The following is a 15,623-nucleotide window of genomic DNA, read 5'->3' on the forward strand; positions in this document are numbered from 1 at the left end:
AATCTCTCAAACTTATTCCTTAAATTTGGCGTTGCAACTTAAAATTATTTATATGTGGCGCACTGAGGTCCATGGGGGGAGATGCAGCAAGATGGCAGGGTTTAGCAGGAGAATTCTGTAATGAAGGGGCATGATGGAAGGTCACAGTTCAAGCTGGCTTTTCATATTTGTAAAATTATTTCATGATTTGAAGGTCACTGATGGAAATTTTAACATTGTACTTTATAAACGTCTTCTGTAAAAGCAGAGGGAATGATTTCTGTAATGTAACATCAACTGCTTAATCCTTGTGTCCAGGTGTCTCTTTGTGGTGTTGGACAGCCTGAACTGTTCAGATGGAGCGATTGGTGCAGCAGCGCAGGGTTGGCTTGTCCGTGCCCTGTCCTTGAATGATGTGGCTCGAATTCTAGAACCAGTCTTCCTGCTGCTTCTCCACCCAAAGACACAACGCACCTCCATTCAGTGTCTGAAAAAGAAAGTAATGGGAGGTAATATCAAGTTCTATATAGGGGTGGGGTGAAAACCACATCTTCTCTACTGTACCAAATTGGTGAAATATTTAATGGAGAATGAGTTGTACCAGCTTTGAGACACTGTCTTTCTTCATCTTTAAGGACTTTGGGTTATACCCTAGTCTAACTGACACTCACTGTTTTCTAAGAGTTATGAATTATAAAAATGTAATGCAGCAATATTTTCTACCATGTTTTCAAGTTTCTTTTTGTTGAAGTTGACGATCTTAAGGTTTGCACAGGTCATCCTGGAGCTGTCAATCAAGAACAGGGTTAATTTTAGGAAGGAGGTTTTGGTTATACACAGAAGATGTAGTGGCTACTGCAGATCTGCACTTATTTTTATTGCACTGGAAAAAATATTATGTATGTGATGAAATGAAGGTAACATGGATTGTGCTGGTACAGTATTACAGATGGAATAATTTCCATTTCTGCTGCTAGGTCGGCACAGAAATTGTATGACAGTAACTTTTTTTTGATGCTTTAAACATATATGTATTGTAGCATTTTGAACCATTTCAAAAATTGTTTTTGTTACAATTTGGTTTTATTTGTATTGTTACCATCTTCCATTTTATTTCTCGCATCAAATTAGTTCCTGTCATCAATGCTGTTTTCAATTGGAAGAGTAGATGGTCCAGTAATGGACTCCCATCATTCTGGGCCATGGTTTGGACTAAGGGTGCACTTGAGCAATATGGGAGACAATATATTATTGCTAGACCACTGTAAATGAAGCAAAAATTTGGCCTCTGTTTTCTTCAGTCTTCCAGTGGCTGATTCATACTGGGATACAGATGTCGGGGGCACTCTTGTGTCTTGTCCAAGGTGCTATCTCATCCCCATGTATAAGCTGAGACCGAGAAGTTAGGCTGTTCAAACATTGAATGCACCACTGTTGAGTTAGATCATGTCCTTACCCGATGTCCAAATATGTGCTCTTCCCAGCAAGAGTCACGGGATAGCTGTCAGGAATGGATGATTTTATCTCCTCTCCCCATCCTTAGCCATGAGGTATTGAGGCCAATTGTCACCTTTCAAATTGCAATGCTGGCCAAAATTAGTTAACTCAGCAGAAATCAAATGTGGGATCTTCCTGTCTGTATGGCTGTTCCACACGAGGCAGCAACTTTATTAACTGCCATCAGGGGAAATATGACTGTTGACCCTATTGAGTTCAGAGAGAGATCCATACACTCCAGGATTACTTGAGGGCACCATCCATAGCAAGAGGTAAATTTTAATTGTTTTTCAATTGTATTTCAGAAGATCTCCAATCTTTGTACAACAGGGTGTCTACCTATCCAAAATCATTTAGTACACCACTGGAAATGGTTGAAACTAGTTCCGAGGAAAGCTTTATATTTGCCCACATTTCATCAGTGGACAGGGATGCTCTTTGGGCTGAAGTGGAAGGAGAACCTGAAAGATCAGCCCTGAAACGAGAGGTGTTGAAAAAAAACATCAACCACTCCTTCAACGAGCCATCTCAAAATATCCCTCCGGAAGAAAACAAGGATAGCAGTGAGCACACTGAATCCATCGATACCAGTTCGGGAGCTCTGTCTTCAGGAGTCACCTCCTCAGCTTCGCCACCGTCCCCAGATCATCATGATACCATCAGCACCACTGAAGAAGATGGACTTTCATCACATGACAAAGCCAACATGGCCAGTCCCAGCGAGCTGGACACTGCGGCCAGCAGTGGCACCCAACTGAAAACCCAATTGATGCTGGTTCATACTGACTCTGAAAGAACACAAGTGTCACAGTCACTATCCAGTGACGAGGAGGAAATAGATTTGGAACTGCAGTTGATTACCCGAGAGAAGTTTTTAAAACGCCAGCGAGAGAAGCACGCCTTAGTGGAAGCTTTGTTCAAGCACGTCTTGTTATACGTGCAGCCTTATGATTCCAAACGAGTATTGTATGCTTTTTCTGTCCTCGAAGCTGTGTTAAAAACTACCCCCAAAGAATTCATCGAGGCACTGTCTGCCACAAGTGTGGACACCACCTCCACCAGCCAGCTGAATCTTATTCATAACCTTCTGGCTCGCCACCGGGAGTCTCTCATGGGCCTGAGTTTTTATGGCAAGCTTCCAACTCCGGCATTGCCCATGTGCCATCACCATTCCTCGCTGATAGAATTGCTAACTTACCTCTGTCTGACTTTCTTAAGATCGTATTACCCATGCCAGATGAGGGTAATTCACAAGGATTTGTTGGGAAACCGGGATGTCCAAGTGAATAGCGTGGAAGTTCTGATTCGGATCATAACACAGCTCGTCGCAATTGCGAAATCGCCTGATAGCAAAAACATTGATCTTATCAACAACTTGTTGTCCAAGAGCAAGGTGCAGGAGTACGTGCTGCTTTCCCTGTCTGCATCCATGTACATCAGCGAGAAAAGTTACACACTCAGTTTTGCAGAAAGCAGTGACGAATTCATTGAAGAAGGCCTCTCCGAGGAAAGCCTTGTTAACTTTGGTCAGGACCAAATCTGGAGTGAGCACCCTCTTCAGATTGAACTCCTGAAGTTGCTGCAGGTCCTGATTGTGCTGGAGCACCATCTTGGTCAGACAGCTGATGAACATGAGGGCTCCTCTGACCTTTCAAAGGAATGGCATAAGGTCATTAGCTTCCAACAGTCTATTACTGCCATGGAGTATGTAAAATCCCAACCAATCACTGCCCAGGGAATGTTTGTGTCAGCTGTTGTCAGAGCCTTGCAACCACAGTATGGTTATAGTATTCACCCACCATGGGTGAGCCTGGTTACTGCCTCCCTGCCTTACCTTGGAAAATCCTTAGGACTGATTGTTGCACCGTTTGTTGCCCAGATCTGTAGAAACCTGAATGATCTTGTTCAACAGTATGAATGTGAAAGTGAAAAGAGCACAGCCAGGTATAGAAGTATTTTTTTTCTCTTATTTTTGATGGGTGTCATCTAACACATCAGGGCTAAATGTTTCTGTTTAAGGTGGCATTGTTTATTTTCATCACTCTGACATTGATATGCTTAGAATTTAACCAACAATAGTTGCAAGTATATGCTTACACATGTGCACGGTGCATGGAGCACTGATCCCAGGCAGTAAATGGTTGTACATTTTAAGTACAGACAGGAGCATTTGCTTTCTCAAAATACTAAAAGAAAGACTAGAGTAAGTTTGTAAAGGTCCAGCTGACCCTCTGAGGATTTTTTGAGCCCAATTTGACACCGTTTTGAAGTTGGAGCCGAAGCAATGTAAGCTGACCTGTCTGAGGAAGTCTTGCAGTATCTGGCTTTGATTCACTCCAGAATCAGATGGGGATCTAATTCTGGATTTATGCTGCTACTTTTTTTTTATTCGTTCATGGGATCGTCGTGAAGTATTTTGTAAACTTGCATAGAGTTGTTGTAAAATAAAGTCAGAAAATACTGGAACTACACAGCGGGATCTGTAAAGAGGAAAGACAATCATTATAAATATTTTTTGAGCATGTGGCTGTTTCAACCGATGTTTGCTCCTGGCCCTGACAGCTCAAATCAGAGCCAGTCAATACAAACAAGGTACTGCCAGGCTGGAATTGATTCTGTAGCTATTGGTCTTGGACAACATAAGACTTCTTTGCTGGATTGCTGTGGTGATATAAAATGCAGTAATTTAACTTTTGCTACCTTTTTTTATTTTTATTCCTTAGCACAACTTCAAAAAAAGAAAATATCCCTCCAGATTACCCACTCACCCTTTTGGAAGGCCTCACTACCATTTCTCATTATTGCCTTTTGGATAGCTCAGCACAGGCAAAAAAGGTACTTCATAGTTAATTGACGAGCATACACTTCCGGACATTGCTTGCGCCTACGCTGGTGCTACAGTTGGGTGGTGTGATACAGCACAGATGTTGAGAAGAAGGCCTGATTGCCAAATGTGTTGGAGGGGAGAGAGAAGAGTGGGAATTATGTGTCTTGAAAGAAGAACAATGTTTCACTTCATCTGGGGAGAGATACAAGTAAAGGAAGTATGAAAAGTCTCAACATAGTATAAATACATATCTTCTGTGGGCTGATTGTAGAGTGGTGTTCGTTGTGCTCACACAGACCCAGCCAGGATGACCAAACCCTCAAGTCCTGTTTCAATAATGTGCATTTTGGCCACTTCATATAGAGAAGCTACTAGCATAGTATTAACCACTGTGCTAATCCAATTCTGCCCTGCATATGAGAGTCTATGGCTAGCTTTCCTTCGTATCCTGAACTCAGAAAATTGGTGTGTGAATGTTGGGTGTAGACAGGGTTAGGCTCAGTTGCAATTCATTCCCTCCTCCATGGTTGGATGCCCTGCCTACACTTAATGGCTAGGCTCAAATGTGGACAATAGCCACTTGGTGTGATGCTGGAGGACACATTGGTGACTTAAGAGAAAATTGCTGGGGGAAATAGAAAATGATTATATATTTCTTCAGTTGTATTTCTCAGTAATTAAAAATGTTTACTCCAGATGTTTAAGGAAAAAAGCTTACTGCAAGGTTAAACAGCAGTATCATAGTAGGTATAGCACAGGAGGAGGCCATTCAGCCCATCGTGCCTGTGCTGGCTCTTTGGAAGAGGTATCCAATTAGTCCCATTCCCTTGCTCTTTCCTCCATAGCCCTGTAAATGTTTTCCCTTCAAGTATTTATCCAATTCCCTTTTGAAAGTTACTATTGAATCTGCTTCCACCACCCTTTTCAGGCAGTGCATTCCAGATCATAACAACTCGCTGCGTTAAAAAAAATGTTTCCTCATGTCGCCTCTGGCTCTTCTGCCGATCACCTTTAAATCTGTGACCTCTGGTTAGTGACCCTTCTGCCACTGGAAACAGTTTCTCCTTATTTACTCTGTCAAAACCATTCATGATTTTGAACATGTCCATCAAATCTTCCCTTAACCTTCTCTGTTCTTAGGAGAACAACCTGAGCTTCTCCAGTCTCTCCACATAACTGAAGTCCCTCATCCCTGGTACCATTCTAGTAAATCTCTTCTGCACCCCCTCTAAGGCCTTGACATCCTTCCTAAAGTGTGATGCACAGATTTGAACTCAATACTCCAACCTTACCAGTGTTTATAAAGGTTTAGCATAACTTCCTTGCTTTTGTACTCTGCCTCTATTAATAAAGCCCAGGATCCCATATGCTTTTTTTTAACAGCTTTCTAAACTTGTCCTGCCAGATTCAAAGATTTGTGTATGTGCACCCCCCAGGTCTCTGTTCCTGCACCCTCTTTTAAAATTGTTCAATTTAGCTTATATTGCCTCTCCTCATTCTTCCTAACAAAATACATCACTTCACACGTCTCTGCATTAAATTTCATCTGCTATGTGTCTGCCCACTTCACCAGTCTGTCTGTCTTCCTGAAGTCTGTTACTATCCTCCACGTTGTTTACTACATTTCCGAGTTTCGTGTCATGTGCAAACTTGGAAATTGTACCCTATATACCCAAGTCCAGGTCATTAATATATATCAAAAAGAGCAGTGGTCCTAATACTGACCCCTGGAGAACACCACTGTATACTTCCCTCCGGTCTGAAAAACAACCGTTCACCACTGGTGTCTGTTTTCTATCCCTTAGCCAATTTTGTATCCATGCTGCCACTGTCCCTTTAAGCCCATGGGCTTTAATTTTGCTAACAAGTCTATTATGTGGTACTTTATCAAATGCCTTTTGAAAGCCCATATACATAACATCAACCGCACTACCCTCATCAACCGTCTTTGTTACTTCTTCAAAGAAATTAATCAAGTTAGTCAAACATGATTTTCCTTTTAACAGATCCATGCTGACATTCATTTATTAGCCCATAACTTTCCAAGTGCCAATTCATTTTGTCCCGGATTATTGTGTCTCAAAGTTTCCCCACCACCGACGTTCGACAGACTGGGCTGTAATTGCCGGGTTTATCCCTCTCTTTTTGAACAAGGATGGAACATTTGCAATCCTCCAGTCCTCTGGCACCGTCCTCATATCTCAGTAGAAAGAATGTGCCTGATTGGATGGAGATCCCCTCTGCTGGGTATAAGGACCATGTGAAATGGATTTGGGCAGTCTCAATCTAGTTCTGAGTGGGTGTCAGTCCACAGCACAAAACTATCTCTAATTTGCCACTGATTGGCATTTTAACTCAAGACCAGTGTGGGAAATGTCACACTGTAGAGTAGGGGTGCTCTTGAGATTGGAGCTGAGAAACATTGTTGGGTGGAGTAGAGGGAACTTTACTCTGAATCTAGCTCTGTTATATCTGACCCAGGAATGCTTCATGCTGACACTGGATGCCTGAAATGGCAAGAGTTTCATTCCTCAGGAGTAATATCCCACACTTTGAAGAGCAGAAAAATAGTAAAGAAAAGAATATTGTCTTATGCTGGAAATCTGAAATAACAACAGAATAGGCACAGCCAGACCAGTTATATCTGACGGAGAAAAGATAGATCTAAATTTCAGGGAAGGGAACCCATACCCGTGTATCAGTAGCAACTTGGGAACGAGCTGTGCATCCACGCCCTTGGCTGAAGAGATGGGTTCAAGTTTCAGATGGGTGCCTTCATCAGAGCATTTGACCAGCTGTGTTTCCAACACTGATTTTATTTTGTTAGTTCTTATATACTTCAACTTTCTCTCTTTTATAAAAGATATTTATTTTCATGCATTTATCTATGTATTTTGTACCAGTCTGCCACCACAGGTGATTCCACAAGCATGAAGAATGCGAAGAATGCCATCCTTGAAGAATTATCTTTAATCATCAACTCTACTTCTCTTCTCTGGGGTGTAGTTCGAATGGAAGAATCCCAGAGAAGGCCCGTGAATTCACTTGATGCTGCAAAGGGCTCGTCTTCCGTTTACTTTAAATCGACCAAAGTTAGTAGCGATTTATTCCTATTTTTTGAAGGGGGAGGAATGGGTGAAGGGTGGTTTATTTGTTGAATAATAAGCTGTATGATTCTGGCCACTAACTGTCCTGTCACTATCATCCAACGCAGTCTTGTGTCATTTCGAGGTTTTCAACAATCATTACTCATCGTAGCCCATTTCTAAGTCAGTCGTGTGTTATCTGCCCACTTGTAGTTAAAATCTAACTTTGTGTTCAGTCAAATGAGGCTGAACTGGTTTAAGTTACAACACACAGGTTGATGACTAATATTGGCCCCACATTAGCACCTTTGATGAACTGTGTTCACCACACTGTAAATTATTCAGATTATCTGGCAGTAATCTTGGACCTCCGATGTGCCTGTAAATCCAGGCTTTGGGGGATAGTTTGCTTCCTTTCACTGGAGAGTTAAAGGAATAAAAGAATGCTATGGAAGCCAAGTTTTCCCAACATTTGTAACATTGCTAAAAGCTTTCTTTTATAGCTATAATGCTTACAGATTTTATTAGAGGGCTTTCAGTACTGTTATGGATACTGGGAAAGCCAGTGAGAGAATGAACAAGAATGTTGCAATTGGACAGTCACAACTGTAGCCAGTTGGACTGTGAAAATGGGAGTAGGAAAAGAAAATTGGGATTAAGGCCCATTTTCAGATTTTGATCTTTTGTTTTAAAAGACACTTAGACAGAAGATTCTGGAGCTCCTGAATCCATTTGCTGCACAGATGGGTGTCCACCTGATGGCGGCTGTGGCAGCCGTGTGGAACAAGAAGAAAAGCAGCAAGAATCTGAGTCAAAACAAGGTAAGAATGGTGTATTTTACTCAAGATGCTTGTACATTGCAAGGATGTTCTTTTTTTTGTTCTTGACTGTCATTGAGTTCAAGGAAACTCCTGTCTTCTGGGTTACCAGTTTTATTTGTTTTCACTACATATATAAATATAAGTTTGTTCTTGTATACTACAATGCTAAAATGAACACTATTACTGTAAGAATGCTACTCACATCAGGAGCACCTTTTATTATTGTAATTACACTACTGATTCAAATGGCTAAAACATACAAAATGAAAATCATTTGTTAACATTTTACCTGCGCTTGCCCTACCAATCGTTACTTTCCCCTCCTGTTCTCTCCTCTTTAGAATGCCATCTTAGATCAGTTAGTGACGCTCTTGCCTCTGAGTCAGAAGGTTGTGGTTCAAACCTAATCCAAGACTTGAATACATAATCTAGGCTGACACTTCAGTGCCTTATGTTGCATTGTCAAAGGTGTCATCTTTCTGATAAGATATTTGACTGAAGCCCTGTCTGTCTGCATAGGTGGATGTAAAAGATCCCATGGTACTGTTCAAAGAAGGGGAGAGTTCTTTTTGGTGTCCTGACGAACATTCCGCCCTCGCCCAACACCATCAAAACAGATTAATTTGATATTGATCTATTTGCTGTTTGTGGAACTTTGCTGTGTACAAATTGACTGCTGTGCTTCCCTGCATAACAATAACCACACTTCAAAAAGTAGCCATGATGTGGAGATGCCGGTGATGGACTGGGGTTAACAATTGTAAACAATTTTACAACACCAAGTTATAGTCCAACGATTTTATTTTTAATCCCACAAGCTTTCGGGGGCTTTCCCCTTCCACACCGCCTGAGGAAGGGGAAAGCCCCTGAAAGCTTGTGGGATTAAAAATAAAATCGTTGGACTATAACTTGGTGTTGTAAAATTGTTTACAATTCAAAAAGTAGTTAATTGGATGTGAAATACTTTAGGACATGCTGAGAATATAATACGGTGCTTCCAAATGCAAGATTTACATTACTTTCTATTCATATTTTCTATCTATTTTTGCAACTTTAACCGTACACGTTTTTAACTAATATATATTCTTCCTTCTTGCTTTCTCCTGATAACCTGGCCAATATTTATCCCTCAACCAACATCATTTTAAAAAAAAACAGATCTGGTCATTATCCCATTGCTGTTTGTGGGACCTTGCTATGCACAAATTGGTTGCTGTGTTTTCCTACATTACAACAGTGAATACACCTCAAGGCACTTCATTAGCTGTAAAGTGCTTGGGGACATCCTTGGGTTGTGAAAGGCACTGAATAAGTTTTTTTTTAAGTTTACAAAATTCATTTAACTTTTTTTCCTTCCTACTATCGTGGTCTTTTTTTGATGGGAGGAGTGCTTTTTTTAAAAGAAAAATATTTTTGGTGGTTAAAAATGGGCAGACAGGAACAATTTTTAAAGCTAATCAAACGTCCAAGTTTTGTAGTTTTACATTACCTCATCATAAAAGCAACCAAGTATAACACATCCAAATCCAGTAAAAGTTATCATCAGTTCCTGCAGTTTGACAGTGGCAAGAGAATAAGCTGGTTCATGGCGTTCACAGGGTTAATATTTTTTTCATTCAGCTCATTGTAATGATTTTCACAGCAAATGGGTCCGTTGCGTAATAATATAAGTTTACTACTAAAATATTCTGTTTTAAAAGTATAACATTTTGTTAGAAAGGGTACTAGTCATTTTGAAAAATAACTCTTGACAAGTCTTTAGATTATAATTTGAAGGTTGTTTTAATTTTTGTACATGCAGATTCTACCTGTAACCAGTGAAGCTCAGTTAACACTGGTAGGGTTGGTCCAAGCACTGGATACTCTCAACACTGACAGTATATTACAACTGATAAAGGAAGTTGTCAAAAAGCCACCCCAAACCAAAGGAGAAGAGGTAAAACATCATGTGCACTTCTTAAAATACTTGGGTTCATTTTTTTGGTTGTGGTGGTGGGGATGGATGTGGGTGGAATGTACTTTTTTATCTGAAGACAAAAACAAATTGCTGCCCGACCTCAATGGATAGTAGCTCCAGGCAGTAGGGCATTGGGGGTCATGTTCAGGTGATTTTGGGTGGAATACCTGGTTTTGGGGTGGAAATGGGTGAGAGTTATCTATTTTAAAGGTTCAGTCTTTGATCAAAAAAGCTGCGAGGTGTTTTGTCCAAAGTACAATAGCTTTATTAAGGAGTTATAATTAGTAACAAAGATGCTAAAATACAAGAGTACAATGAAACATACTAATAAGATGTTCGAATGCAACCTATCTCCCCACACAAGGCGTCGAAATACACTTTTTGAAGATCCTTGATATTGCTTGAGCTGTCCAGCCTCGCTCTAGGAACGTTCTAATCAATACGAAGCTGCTCTAGTCTTTTATACATTTTTAGACACATTGGGCTCGATTTTAATTTGGAAGTGTGGGTGCGTTGGGGGCTACGAAAATCGGGGAAATGAGCGGGAAACGAACTCGGCTCCAAAACACTGGCTTCTGCGTCTCTCAAAGACGCATCTGGGTGCGCATGCCGTTCCCGAACCCGGAAGTGCCGGCGGGACGCTATTTAAAGAAGCAAATGTATCTCATTGAGGTATTTAAGGTACTTTATTTCTTGCATATTAGGTAGTTAAAACGATTTTCAACTTAGCCAGGTGGCTTTCCCGATTCATGTAGTGCCGGATGATCTATCTATCTCTATTTTTCTCCACCCCCCACCCACTTTTGACATTGTAGCTCCTGTCAGCAGCCAGCCTGTCAATCAGGCTGGCTGCTGGGCGCGAAACCCAGAAACAAGTTTAATGACCATTAATTACCTTGTGATTGCGTGGGGAAAGGTAAGTTTTTACTTTTTGGGTTTGCCGTGAGTCCATTGACCCCCTCCCCAGCTGCCATCCTGCCACCCTTTTAAAATTGAGCCCATTAGCTCTATATGGGCCTCCATTCTTCCTGCCTCGTGAATTTGCCATCCACTTTACTCCTTTAAATTCCAGATGACATGTGACATCATGCCTCCTGTATGATTAGTTGTCTCCAAGTTATCAAGAACACTTATCTGTCCAAAACATACTAAAACTAAAGACAACTCCCCATGCCCATCTTATAAACAGGAGATGAGAATGACACCAGATGCTCGTTATTCAAATGGGCCCTCTCTGCTCAAGGTCCTCAAAGCTTGTTTTGGATAAACAGAAAGCCTTTGTTCACGGGGAAAGCTAACATATTGCTTTTTCCTAACAAGGTTAGCAATATTATAGAAAGCTTGTATAATGCTTTTCTTACACTGGGAGCCACTTATGTGTCAGCCATTGTTGAGTGACACTGATGGCTCTGCAGACATTTTCAACCTTGAACTCTTTGGGCTGAATAAGTGAGCAGTGAGGGGGAATTAAATGGGATAAAATGATTCCCCCCTCCAAAAAAAAAAACTTATTTTGTACCCAGTACTCTTTGGAAAATTAAAATATGACTGCATTGTTATTGGGAGGGATTTCTGCAAACCTTTCTTAATGGGGCATATGAGAATATAAACAGTGCATTGGAGATTAACCACGATGCTACATATGTGTCTAATTCCACACAGCCTATTTTTGTTCTCAGCTGTGCCATCATATGTAGGTGCCAAGGAGAAGCCAGATGTCCCTCCACAAAAGAGGGATGGGAAGTTGGAGGGTATATCACCTGAGGCTGGATTTAAATGCCTACTAACAATTGGTTTTGTTGTGATATTGGTAGAGGTCTGGGAAAAGGTCTTCAGCCCATCCTTTCAGCTGGAGAAATTTGTGTGGCACAGGAGATGAGATGAAAGAGAAAATAAGAAAGTAATTTGCATTTAAAAAAAAAACTCTTTTGGGGGTAAAAAGAAGTTACTGAACCAAACCGCTCCACTTATTCCAAATTTTCTACTCTTCCTCCACTCTCCAATGTGCTGACTCATATTGGGTTACAGTTCCACAGCCTGGCAGCTCTTTGATTATTTGCCCAAGTGGTTATGTGAGACTAGTGAGTATCACTAGGCTTATTCCACTATTGTCTGCTTTTACATGCATGATGTCTACACACTAGCACTGGATTGTGATCAGAAGCCAGAATCCTCCCTGATTTTTTTTTCACTCTCCCTAACCCAGGAATGCTATAGTTCTGCCACCATTTTCCTGCCTTAGATCAGCAATCTTGGTCTATGCCAAGCATCAAAGCTGAGTTCTTCCTTATCTGTATCGTTCTGTACCATAATGGTATATCTATCAACTAAATTGTCAGGAAGTCTAAGTGTTTACAATTTTAAAGTGATTCAATCTGATGTAAACTGATAATTTGTTGAAATCCACTTGAAATCAGGTTAAAATATTTGACAGCTTTTTGTTGGTTATTTTCAGAAACCAACTTTGGTAGATATCCCGATGCTGCAGTTCAGTTTTGCATTACTTCAGAGGTAATTCTGTTTTTCAAAGCTTAACGTATTTTCTTTTATATTAAAAATGCTTCATGTAAATGTAGCCAAACTGTTGAAATGAAGTAAACTTTAGGGTGCACATCATTGTGTTACATTTGTCTTGTACCGTTAAATTAACACCATGTTGAGATGTTAGAGCAAGATTTTCAGAAAAGGAATGTGTGTTCTAGATGTGAATTTTTATGAGGTGGAAAGTTATTTGCAGCACCTTGTTCAATTGATGCTCAGATTAATGGAATATGGATAGGAATTTGCATTTTGTTGTCAAACCTCAGTCTTCAGATGTTTCAAATTGGTCTGAACTCATCTTCATTATATTTAAAAAATAAACCAACTAAAACCATTGATTACAGTGTGTGCATCCTTCCCAGGTATATCTAATGTATTTTTGAATTGACTGAATACAATTTTGCACAAGGTAGTTTCAAAATGAATCTACAAAGTAGAATTTTGTTAGAACTAGGGAACATGCATCTGTTTGCATCATTTAGCAAGGCACAACTATAATTTTTATACCTTTTTTATGAAAGCTGACGCCCAGTTCTTCTACTAGTTTCTTGTCTTCCCCAATCCTCCTGAGGTCATGAAGGTGGGCCACCAACTTCAATACACTTTTGTGACTGCAAGAAGATAAATGGCCTGGTGGAGAGAGACTCATTATTATTTTCTGTTTTCCTCACTCTCACACTCACTATCACAGAAAGCTGCTTGAATTCTACTCAATGTAATCAGAAACTCAGCAGAATGAGCTGAAAGCCATGTCCTCCATTTCCATTGCATTTCGCTTTTAACAATTTATTCAACTGACTTCAATAGATGTCCCTTATTACAGGCTTTCCCTCGCCAATTTGCAGGAGGTTCTGCCATCCTTGTTGGGTCTCTTAAAGGAATCAGTTCAGTTGAATTTGGCTCCACCTGGACATTTCCTGTTACTTGGGTAAGTACACACTTCTATTTTTTTGAATGCTCCATAATTTTTTGTAAATATGTTTAAAAATGTATCCTGAATTTTCTTCAGTTTCAAAATGCTGAACAAGTTCTTTAGGACCAACATGCCTGTTCCTTTCTGATAGATTGCATGACTACTTATATCTATCAATCCTTCTTTCTCTGTAGAAATGGATCCAATTTCCTCTTAAACCCATTTAAATTGACCAGGATTACAGCAGTATTTTTATACTCTGGATAGACTCCGATTCAAATGGAGTCTATTATTGGCCCATGACGATGCTACTTGCTTTGAGGCCCATAAGAACTAGGAGCAGGAATAGGCCAATCGGCCCCTCGAGCCTGCTCCGCCATTCAATAAGATCATGGCTGATCTGGTCCTAACCTCAAATCTAAAATCATGTCCAATTTCCTGCCCGCTCCCCGTAACCTCTAATTCCCTTTACTTCTAGGAAACTGTCTATTTCTGTTTTAAATTTATTTAATGATGTAGCTTCCACAGCTTCCTGGGGCAGCAAATTCCACAGACCTACTACCCTCTGAGTGAAGAAGTTTCTCCTCATCTCAGTTTTGAAAGAGCAGCCCTTTATTCTAAGATTATGCCCCCTAGTTAGAAGTTTCACCCATCCTTGGGAACATCCTTACCGCATCCACCCGATCAAGCCCCTTCACAATCTTATATGTTTCAATAAGATCGCCTCTCAATCTTCTGAACTCCAATGAGTGGAGTCCCAATCTACTCAACCTCTCCTCATATGTCCGCCCCCTCATCCCCGGGATTAACCGAGTGAACCTTCTTTGTACTGCCTTGAGAGCAAGTATGTCTTTTCTTAAGTATGGACATCAAAACTGTATGCAGTATTCCAGGTGCGGTCTCACTAATACCTTATATAACTGCAGCAATACCTCCCTGTTTTTATATTCTATCCCCCTAGCAATAAAAGCCAACATTCCGTTGGCCTTCTTGATCACCTGCATACTAACCTTTTGATTTTCTTGCACTAGGACCCCCAGATCCCTTTGTACTGCAGTACTTTCCAGTTTCTCGCCATTGAGATAATAACTTGCTCTCCGATTTTTCCTGAACTTATAAGCTGTCCATGTGTACAGTCTATGTAGAGTCTTTGCTTAAGGTCTGCTTGCAGTATATGAAGGAACATTAGAGTTGTCCACTGTTTTGGTTTGATACTAATTCAACTCATATATTTTATTTCAACTAAGTCAGCCTTTTTATATTTAAAAAAAAAGCTACAAAGAAAATTACTTCTTCAAATTAATTTGCAGAATACTAAATGACTTCATGTTAAGAAGTCCTAATTTGGAAAACAAAAGGGATCAGAGAGATCTGCAGGTAAGCTGGAACATTTTTGAACTAGTAGCTACATTTATTATTAATTTCTAATACCTTTTTTAATATATTTTGTACATAAGACTGTTTGTTTTTGTGCTTTTCTTTTGCAAGGAGGTGGCCCAAAAAATAATTGAAGCTGTAGGGAACGTTGTTGGTTCCTCTCTTGAACCGACCAGCTGGCTGAGCAGGAACCTGGAAGTAAAAGCTGGGCCTCAGGTTTATTTGGAGGAGACTAATAATGAAGCTATCGAAGATGGTGAATATTTTGAACTGTACCCTTTAAGGCTTATTCCTAAAATCTCAGTTGTTTGGTATGTCATTAATTATAGCTGTTAGATTAAAAAATTAAACCACAAATGCTGGAAGTTGGGAATAAAAAACAAACCATGCTCGAAGTACACAGCATCTCAGTTGGCATCTGAAAGATTAAGATAGGTTACATTTCGAGTGGAAACCCTTTATCAGAACTCTGGGGTCCCACTTGAAATGATAATTTATCTTTTGTCATCGATGTATTGTACTTTTTTAGATTTCTGTAATGGATTCACCAAATGTGTTCAGCATATGAAATACTAATACACTGTTGAGTGTTTGTTGTAAATTCTGGGAATAGTGCAAAATTAAA

At 40.2% G+C, this 15,623-nt stretch overlaps 1 protein-coding gene across 2 annotated transcripts in view; it reads left to right on the forward strand.

Annotated features, from left to right (window-relative positions):
* dop1b (DOP1 leucine zipper like protein B) overlaps window positions 1-15,623 on the forward strand; it is a 110,368-nt gene that overhangs the window by 69,524 nt on the left and 25,221 nt on the right. The window contains exons 18-27 of one of the 2 annotated variants that reach the window (XM_067993267.1): window positions 298-488; window positions 1,782-3,420; window positions 4,200-4,311; window positions 7,207-7,395; window positions 8,085-8,210; window positions 10,012-10,146; window positions 12,623-12,678; window positions 13,532-13,636; window positions 14,932-14,998; window positions 15,110-15,254. In XM_067993267.1, coding sequence (XP_067849368.1) covers window positions 298-488; window positions 1,782-3,420; window positions 4,200-4,311; window positions 7,207-7,395; window positions 8,085-8,210; window positions 10,012-10,146; window positions 12,623-12,678; window positions 13,532-13,636; window positions 14,932-14,998; window positions 15,110-15,254 — 2,765 coding nt within the window. The remainder of the gene's footprint in view (window positions 1-297; window positions 489-1,781; window positions 3,421-4,199; window positions 4,312-7,206; window positions 7,396-8,084; window positions 8,211-10,011; window positions 10,147-12,622; window positions 12,679-13,531; window positions 13,637-14,931; window positions 14,999-15,109; window positions 15,255-15,623) is intronic. The other variant, XM_067993269.1, reaches the window with a different exon arrangement.

This window comes from Heptranchias perlo, chromosome 11 (genome assembly GCF_035084215.1).
Source record: "Heptranchias perlo isolate sHepPer1 chromosome 11, sHepPer1.hap1, whole genome shotgun sequence".
NCBI classification, from domain to species: Eukaryota; Metazoa; Chordata; class Chondrichthyes; order Hexanchiformes; family Hexanchidae; genus Heptranchias; species Heptranchias perlo.